Source organism: Bactrocera neohumeralis, chromosome 4, assembly GCF_024586455.1.
Source record: "Bactrocera neohumeralis isolate Rockhampton chromosome 4, APGP_CSIRO_Bneo_wtdbg2-racon-allhic-juicebox.fasta_v2, whole genome shotgun sequence".
NCBI classification, from domain to species: domain Eukaryota; kingdom Metazoa; phylum Arthropoda; class Insecta; order Diptera; family Tephritidae; genus Bactrocera; species Bactrocera neohumeralis.
The window spans coordinates 1,453,556-1,463,262 of NC_065921.1; the positions used below are offsets into that span (position 1 = coordinate 1,453,556).

Here is a 9,707-nt window from a genome sequence, read left to right on the forward strand (position 1 = left end):
ACATACATATTTAATAAAAATAAAGGAAGCTGATTGTCACAGCTTCGTTTTATGGGAACGTACTCATACAAAATAATTCAAATTTATCTGTCGAAGCAAAACGAAGCGAATCAGCCATGAGAACCGTCGACGCATTCAAAGGCTCATTACGCTAATGTAATCTCTAGTTAGAGCGCTATTACACGAGGCAACTTTTGTTGCGGCAACTCTTGGTTTATAGGCGAGGGGGCGACGAGGAGAGGAGAATCGCGCCGAGTTTCCAGTGTTCAGCAACTCGCTTTGTGTTCTTATTCGTAACAGTTCGCTGCGACGTTTTTCGGCATTCGTGTTCTTTCTTTCGTAGTACATAGTTGCATTTGCGTATCTTTTTTTGATCTTTTGGTGAGTAATTTGGAAATATGTATACAAATATACATAATATAATATAAATATTTTAGAAAATGGAGTATGACGAAAAAATCGAATTAATTAAAGATATTGTGAAATGTATGGAGGAAGCCATACAAATTGATTCAGACGATAGTAAAAAGGGTGATATATCTTTGTTTTAATAAATAAAATGTATTTCTTAATTGACAGAGCTGATTAATATATGTGATTGAGTGGCCCAAATACCTATAAGGAAAAAGAAACGACAATGGGTTAAAGTAAAGTGAAAGAGAATGAGAAAAAAACTCGAACAGAGTTGCGCAACACAAGTTGCTCGTGTGAAGGTAATGGGCGACAGCAAAAGAGCATCGCCCGAGAATTAGCAACAAAAGTTGCCTCATGTAATCGCGGACTTACTTAGATTCAGGGCAAAGCAAATAAATCTCCCAAATTGTTGTAAAAATATTTGTTTGATATCAATCCATAATTTAGGGCATTTATACATGTAATACGTTTTACAAAGAACATTCACTTTTTAAAGAGAGGTTTCGTAGATTAAATTTTTACTCAATCACGTTGCCTAGAAAATATATTTAATGGCTACACTGCTGCAAGCAGCTGATTCGTTGTCAAAATATTCGTATATTCGATTACATTAATCGCTCGTGTTTTCGTAACATTCAACTTAAGCAAGTTCCAATATAACTTTATTGTACATTAATTATAAGAACTAAAACTAAAAAAGATGTCATTATCTCCATCAAGCGGCATAGGGCGCTACTATAAACATTCTGCTAAAATTATCCGCTTTGTCCGATTGGGTTGCACAAATCGTCCTTTCTACCATGTTGTCGTTATGGAGGTAAGCATCGCAAAAAAAATATAGTTTGGTTTTTATTAAAGTGTGACATCTTTTGTAGAGGCGAAAAAATCAACACCAGCCAGTAATAGAACAAGTTGGTACTTATGATCCAATGCCAAATCAGAAGGATGAACGTTTGGTTTCGTTTAATTTTGAACGTATCCGCTATTGGTTGGGTCGAGGGGCTCACCTGTCCACACCAACAGCAGAACTATTGGGTATTGCAGGTTTTTTGCCCATTCATCCACGCACTTATATGACCGCCTGGCGAAACAGGCAAAAAGTTGCCGAAGATGGAACAATTGAAGGAAAGGATCCAGTTGAAGCGTAGAAATTATTATTTATTCGTCAAATCTAGTGAAATAAATGCTAAAATGTATAAAAAAATGTGTTTTAATTGATAGAAATTTACACCTTAAGACAAATTGGTACAGTAAAATTCGAATTTAGTCCCAGAATGAGGTGCACATAAGACACCCTATTAAGGATGTTGTTGTAAACATTCCTGAAGAATATCGGGGAATGGTGCCGAGTTGACAGTCCTTGGTCGGATAAAAATCCTGGTCCATTCCGGTTCCGACTGTAGTGGGAACGGCCTGTTAGCGATTCTGTTTAATCGCCAAAAACACTACAACAACATGATGAGTAATCCTGGAACAATATATTAGGAGCAGACGAAGTATTCTACAAACATGTGTTTCATTTAAACTATGTACATCAATTGGCCCCAAATACAAAACAGTTTTATATTATGTTTTCAAGCAAAAAGCCACCAATTATTTACTGTTATATTTAATTTCTTACAATAAAAATTTTGATTCAAATACAAAATTTTAAAAGCAACGAATAGTGATGATAATCTGCAGCTTAGGTGCATAATAGCAGTGCAATTACTTCTTTTATTGCGTACGTATTCTTAAGACATTCAAATATTGGACTTAAAATGCACAATACACATGATTTTTCCGGTTTATACGTAGCTCTTGTATTCGTGATTTCTAAAAACGGTATACTAAAAATTTTATTGTTGATTTAATTTAATTAAAAGATGTGGGCTCAGAAACTCCGCGAAGCCATATATAAAGAAATGTTGCCATGTGAAATATTTTTTACTATGTCTTTGTTCTTTGTAGTTTCCGTCTTTGTTTCATACGTTTTTTTGTTGTGTCCCTCCTCCAGCTCCCGTTTAGTTTACATTCTTACATGAGTTTACTTTTTCAGGATATGCAAGCAATCACCTCAAGTAAAAAGTAATGCTGCAAATTGCCTCCAATAATTTAATCTTGTTTGGTGATACTATGAATAGAGTCCTTAGCTTTTGCTGCCACTTTATCAATAAATTCGTCAGCAGCTGGAAAACGAAAGATATGTTTATTATTATATATTAATTAAAATAAATATTACTTGTATGTTAGAAATAATATATTGTGATACGTTTATATGAAATATGAATATGAGTGGTAGTAAGCGTGGTTGTAGTACAATTTTGCCCACTTTTCCAATTTTTATATTGGCTCGTATAAAGTTCTTTTGCACCGTCCCGAATATAAAATTTAATGTCTCTGATGCATTCAGTTAGTGAGTTAGCGTACTTTTAGTTCTTTTCATAAAACCGTCATATGGGCAGTTGGCGGGGTTATTAGCTAATTTTCACCTATTGTAAGAGATGTTGAAGGGATTTGTCCTATACAAATTTGAGTGATATAGCTTTAATGGTTTGGAAGATATATACTTTAAGCCAAGAGGCGAAGCCACGATAATATTTCAAAGATAAGAAAAGATCCGTAATATGATTCGTTGTACAAAATTATATTGTTTTGTACCATGTCATTATTTTCGGCTTAGTTATGGCAATTTAGAAATTTTCCGATTATTGGCGTTTTGTGGGCGTGACTGTGGTCCGATTACGCCTATTTGGGAACCAGCAGTCCTCTGCACAGTGGCAATGGCGACTACCGCAGTCGATGGAACGATGAGCTGTAAGAGATATACGGCGACATTGACATAGTTCAGCGAATGAAGAGATAGCGGCAGCGGTAGCTAAGTCATCTTGTCCAGATGAAAGAGTACACTCCAGTTTAGAAGGTTTTTGAATCAGTAGAGAGGAAGGATAGGAAGACGAAGACCTACACCCTATTGGTGAGATCAAGTGAAGAAGGACTTGACTCCACTTGGTATCTCGAATTGGCCAATTTCAAAATATATTAAATGATTTGAAATTCACCAAATTTGGTATAAATTTTGTGCATTGTCTACTTTTTATACCAAATTCCCCCTAATACCTTTTCTGCACAATTTGTTGCTTTCGACGTTTTTCATTAGAGTTATCAGTTTTTTTAACTTTTTTTCAAAATCTTTCCATTTATGGTAGAAATTTAGAAAGAAATGTGGTTAATATAGCTTTAGAAGTTCGCGAAACCACGTACACTTTTCAACAATTGTTAAACCATAGAGACAGCTCCCTACTGATAACTATCTATACTAGTTTCAGGAATTACAAATAATATTTAGAACAAAACTAATATACTCGCACTCGCTGCAACATGTTGCGAGTGTATAAAATAAGAGAAAAAAATTACCTCGGTGGTGCTTCAGAAAATATGGGCGTACGACGCTGTGGTAGATGACGAAGGAACCATTCCTTTCGATAGGCAGCATACACCAAATTAAGAATGCGCACTAAAAAATACAAAATAAAATAGTATGTATTGTAATATCTCAAATATTCTAATAAAAAACAGTTATTCAAAAAGGGACTGCTATAGTAATAAAAATATAAAAAAAGACTCGTTGCATACATATATGCATTTTGAAAACTCTTCTGGCTCAACCTTTGTTTGCAATTATTATTTTTGAGAGTGTTTCATTTTTTGTTTTATTCTGAATTTGCGAACAAGTCAGTCATATATTCGAAAATCCTGATATTCATTATATGGGGAGAGATAACTCACATGTTGTCCGATATATGCAGTATAGTCACCAGGAAGTTCGAAAATATTTATATTAGGTATAAGGGGGCTCATGTAAATATTGACCCGAAACTACAATCAGGAAAGTATTCTCTCCAAAGAAATGGAAATATTCCATACACTGAACAATATTTTCGGTCAAAACTCAACTATAAGTACTAGGGTCCACATATTCGGCACCTCGGGGATTGAATTTAATGTCTCTGGCGTATTTAGTTATTGATTTATTGCACTTTTAGTAGTTTTTAACAGTACCGTTATATGGGGAGTGAGCAGGATTATATTTCGATTTCATCCAATTTCACACTCTCTGTAGGACTTATAATATTTTTCTGGCCGAATTTGGTTATTATAGTTGAAGTGGTGTAGGGGATATGTACATACATACATATATTAAAGTTATTAGAGGGCGAGACCCCGCACACTTTTTCAAAATTTTTAGCCCAGAGTGATGGCACGAATTCAATTTTCTCAGCACATTTTATATGATAAAATTAATTTCTTGTTTTTACTTAAATTTCAATATATTTCGTTATTTTAAGTAAACAATAATTATCTCATGTATTTGTAAAAAATTTAACCATTACATATTGGAGGATATCAACTATGTAATCATAAAACATATTAATTAAACGCGGCCTTAAAAAAACAAACATTTTAACCATTTTAGTCTTCTGCAGAAATTTTAAGTGACATTAAATTTGGTCCGCTACTATTTTAAAGATTTTAATGATGTATAAAAAACTGAATATTCTATTTGAAATCGCAAAAGTATAATTTAAATATGGCACTCACCTTAAGCAACCAGTAAAAAGGTATGACCGAAGTAAGAAAACCGGAGAAGTATTCAATTAATGACAATATGGCATAAGTCACCCAGTAAATTAACCATCTAGTATCATCCAATTTTGTACTCGACTCTATGGCATGTATGGAGATGTAAGCAGGATAGGCAACGCCAATTGTATTGCACAGCAATTGTGCACCATACCCGAAAATTAAGTACAAGGCACAAAATGCAACAGCGCCTGAAATATTTTTGTATAAGAAATTATTAGTAACTAACACTCATTCAATATGTATCTGAAAGCAGATGTAAATAAAATAAACCTAATTTTTTGCTTTTATTAACCAATTGTCATAGTTGTATGCTCGCGATACATTTGCAAAAGCTTTTCTTGTAACGGCTCGAACATTTTCCTTGTTGCTTGCTGACGGATAGCGACAAATTAATTTGATCAAGGGATTTCTGCGAATTGCAAGAGTATTATATTGGCACGGAATTCAGAAAGCGTCTAGTTTTCGTATAAAATATTTTCTGTAGATTTTCATCTGTGAAGATGAAAGTTCAATGAGCTATAATATAAACGAACAGTTGTACTATTTCACCGCTAATTAAAATTTCTTGTCTGCTTTGCCACGTAAATACATAAATTAAATGTGCCTTAACAGCCGCTTGTCAGTAAAGTGTAGTGAGCTATTGAGCTAATGAATTGAAAACGCTTTTGTACAGAGAGAGAACAAAGGTAATATTCATGATACCCAGCCAATTGTTTTGTTCATCTTATTGATAGATGACAAAGAAATTCAATCATTATTATTTTTCATCAGTTTAACAATCCGAAAAAGAAGTTTTTCAAAAGTCAAAATGAAGATTGTTTGTCCCATTATTTTGTATTTCTATCCATCTGATCTACATGTTTGCAATATTATTCAAATATTGAAATTAAATTTACAGTTAATAGATCTCATGTAGAAAAAATTTGGTAGACATTTGTATATAATAAACAAAATAAAACAATCTCTCTATGCATTATTTATATACAAACCAGTTCCAAATGTAACAACGGGCTCACTGAGAGCCTTTATATGCTTTTCACGTCTTCGATAATTTATAAAATATTCCCAAATCCACATGTTGAATATCTTAATCTTAATGTAAAACTTAGATTCAGCTCTGCATTTATTTCAATCATTTATATTTGCAAAATAGCTGGGTTGTATCAAAAACACCGAAAATAACAAATTGGTAATGATGAATTGTCAGTATACTCAAAAGAACATTTTTTTGCCACGAATTTATTTATTTTTAATGGGCTGATAAACACTTATCACTGTGACGTCAACCAATTGTAGGGTGTTACCGATTTCATATGCACCTATCGGAATAAAGATCACAGATACGAACATGTGTATGAAACATAATAAGCGAATTAAAACACATCGCATTTAAATAAATTTTCTACCTTACTATATTTGCAGATCTTTTTACAAGAAATAAGAGAATGGAGAAATGATCAAATTATGAGTAATTCCGTTTTAACCTGTAAAAGTCAAGTATTTGATGTAAAAGAGAAATGTGAACAAGAATGGAATAATTGGAATTCGTGATATCAAGCTCTTCATGCATGCGATAGCTTCTAAACGTCTTTTTAAGATATACTTTCTGTACAAAAAATTATATTTAAATAAAAATAGTACTATTTTTAATTATATTACTGTCTACGTTGACAATGACGTAGACATAACCATCGTGTCGTCAACCAAGCGGCAAAAACAAATCGGCTACATCCTACTCACCCAAAAATAAATATAATCTTGGAACGTTTGTTTTTGACTCAACAATTTCAAATGCTTGTGTCCAAGGTTTGCTTCGGTCGTTGAGGGCTTCTTCAACCGATTTCCGGTATTTTTCTGCTAATTCCTGAGCCTTCTGTGCCATCTTTAATTATGAAAAATTTTGTTGTTTTCAGTCGCTATTTTACTGCTTCTTATCTGCCAGGGAGTACGATGCTTCCAATTTTCCAAAATCTAACTTTTCTTCTTTTTTGACGTTTTGCTTTCGCACAGTTTCTATTGACGTAAGCAAATGAAATGCCAACAGTGATGTTGAAATTATTATAATTGGTCTGCTTGAAATTAAAATGGAATAACAATTTTGGTTGAATATTTTAATATTTGAGTTTGTAATTATGGCGAATAAATTGATACTTTAGCAATATTGAAGAAATAATGTTTGCCCATTATTTTAGCATAATATATACGTTGTAATTAGATTACTATTAAAAGAATTTATTAATGATTTAAATTTACTTGAAAGTAAACATTTTCTACCTAAAGAAAAAATGTATGCCTGCAAGTACATTTCTCGATATTATATGGTACCATGAAGCGTTAAATGCACTTTAAAGTGTTATATCTTGTGTCGAAAAGAAAAATTTTCAGTCATAACATTTAATTCGGGCATGAGAGGGTTAAAACAACCAGTAATTTAAACAAATTAGATCACAAACAGCTCTTATGAAAATAAAAATTTGGGTTAATTCCGAAACTGAATCGGCACTGAGACAAATTGCTCCAATTGACAAAATTTGCTTTCAATATTTATTTGCAAAAATATTTATGTATATTATTTTATTCTTGTAAGGTGCCGAATTTTGGCTATGGTTAGTAACGATAATGGCAAGATTTATGTACTGTGTACTGTGTATGTATGAACACAGTCTAAATAATTGAAATACTTTCTAAATTAGTTCATTGGCATCATAAATTGGATAGATTGTGCTATGCTCTTCAAATAGTTTTTAAGAGTTATTGGATCTTACTAAGATTAAAGAACTCATACCTCATATGACGAAAGGACATGTCTATCAGTTTGACAGTGGTCTTCGAAAAAAAGTTTCAATATATTTTTGCAACCATTCACACCCAAAAGTTTATAGAAAACAAGCAGCTATGAACTTTATGAGAAGATTCCAGAAGAAAGCAAAAAGATTTTAACAAATCTAAATTTATATTTTTTATATACGTATAATGAGCGTGCCAAATATAATTACAATTATTTACATTCACAGCACTAAACTCTTTTTGACATTTCGAAGGGTAGAGATTATTCAATCAAGAATATTGAGGTTTCTTTTTTGTGACATTTTGTATATATGAAGAGTTGTATTCGCATAGGTCTAATTAAATTGCAACTACATAACATGCTTAGTGTTATGCGTGAAGATTACTAAATATCACATATTGAACCACGGTTTTAAAATGGTCGCGGGCATTTTCTTCGTTTTCTAGCGCTGTTACTATCATTGTTGACCATCATTTAAAAAAAGTGGCAATACATTTAATTTTTTGACAATCTAGTGCTGAACGCAATGACCGCGACAGACTGCAGCAGCACGACAGTGAACTGAAAATGGCGTCGTGAAGGCTGCTACATGAACATTTGTAAGAAGGCAGCAACATAACAATGGCCGGCATGTACACAAAACAACGCAGTTGTCCATTTTGTATGCACACAATTTCGTTGTGGCCATACTAATACCTTTCACTTCAATGAAATTTTGATATTTTGTTCAAAGTGAAATTTTTTATGCAAAAAATAAGTAAATAGGTAAATATGTTTTTATGTTCTCTGGAATATGTTGAAGTTAGCGAGAACGACAACTGTCGGCCTGCAGTCGTGTAGTCGTGCAGCTGCCAAAATAACTGTGTGTATAAGAACGTATGTATTTTAATATTTGACAGATGTCGTTTGCATTGTGTTCAGCACTTGAGCGATAAAACTAGTCATCGTCTGAACGCATTCTCTGGCGAAAGGATTTCGTACCGATCGAGAACACAAGTGTGTCGTGTATTGCTACTTTAAAGCAACGAAACAACAATCTATGTGACAAGATCTCTAATAGTTAACTATATGTATGTTTAGGATAATTCAAGAATGATAGAATATAAGATTACGACACTAGTTTACCGTTAGTTTTTTCGGTTTAGCTCGTGACAATTCTTACAAAAACAAATACATTGTGCAACAATTTCGTGACGTAACTGTTTTGCGTTGAGAAGAATAAGCATAGAAATGCATACAAATTGTAAACACTTTTGGAAATTCCCAAAATAATATTAATTCATTCGTCTTTGCAGGAAAAATTTCAGTGGAATGTTTAGAATATTGTTGCGAGAAAAGATATAAGTAGTTTTAGTTTTATACATTAAGTTAATTTATTTTCATATTTATATTAGAATTATTACTAATATAAATATCTGTTTATGTACAATAAAAGAAAGACTGAAATATCATAAACACAATTGATTTAATCATTCACGTTATTTGGAATAAGTTGACGATAGGTTAAAAATATGTTACAAATATATCTTCAATATAATTTCACAATTCTTTTATCATAACTTCATACATCTGATACATCTGAACTTATAATATACATATGTATATATTTATATACAACACAAGAAACGTCTTCTTCATTTGAATCACAACTTAATAGACAATTTTATTATCAATAGGCCGATATATTTCTTTAGAAATGATTCAAATCTTTTCACTGAACAATATTCAATCGCTTCACTAAAACTTTTCATTAAAATCGAAAGAATTAATAATATTTTGCGAATTTACAAAAGTGTTTACTTTTCTGTTTACAATTTGCAAGCCATTTGACAGTTTTTCACTCTTGTTCTTCTCAACACGGTACTATGACGTTTCGTAA

The 9,707-nt window shown here is 32.4% G+C and overlaps 2 protein-coding genes and 1 long non-coding RNA gene across 5 annotated transcripts; 2 read left to right on the top strand and 1 right to left on the bottom strand.

Moving 5' to 3' along the window:
- Positions 1 to 455: 455 nt before the first annotated feature.
- Positions 456 to 1,618, top strand: LOC126756736 (probable 28S ribosomal protein S16, mitochondrial). Its single transcript, XM_050470011.1, has 2 exons — positions 456 to 1,231; positions 1,290 to 1,618. Exons 1-2 carry the CDS (start codon positions 1,115 to 1,117, stop codon positions 1,560 to 1,562), a joined length of 390 nt encoding a protein of 129 aa, XP_050325968.1. The 5' UTR covers positions 456 to 1,114; the 3' UTR covers positions 1,563 to 1,618.
- Positions 1,619 to 2,007: 389 nt separating this feature from the next.
- LOC126756735 (receptor expression-enhancing protein 5) lies at positions 2,008 to 8,036 on the bottom strand. 3 transcript variants are annotated; one of them, XM_050470007.1, is made up of 5 exons: positions 7,826 to 8,036; positions 6,781 to 7,109; positions 4,996 to 5,228; positions 3,811 to 3,910; positions 2,008 to 2,582 (listed from the first exon to the last, which is right to left on the bottom strand). In XM_050470007.1, exons 2-5 carry the CDS (start codon positions 6,920 to 6,922, stop codon positions 2,509 to 2,511), a joined length of 549 nt encoding a protein of 182 aa, XP_050325964.1. In that variant the 5' UTR covers positions 6,923 to 7,109; positions 7,826 to 8,036; the 3' UTR covers positions 2,008 to 2,508. The 3 variants fall into 3 exon arrangements, with proteins under 3 accessions (XP_050325964.1, XP_050325965.1, XP_050325966.1); XM_050470008.1 differs by lacking the exons at positions 6,781 to 7,109; positions 7,826 to 8,036 and adding an exon at positions 6,030 to 6,281; XM_050470009.1 differs by lacking the exons at positions 6,781 to 7,109; positions 7,826 to 8,036 and adding an exon at positions 5,333 to 5,519.
- On the top strand, positions 5,634 to 6,693 carry LOC126756737 (uncharacterized). Its single transcript, XR_007666634.1, has 2 exons — positions 5,634 to 5,726; positions 6,463 to 6,693. It is a non-coding gene; the product is annotated as an uncharacterized LOC126756737 (long non-coding RNA).
- Positions 8,037 to 9,707: the final 1,671 nt, after the last annotated feature.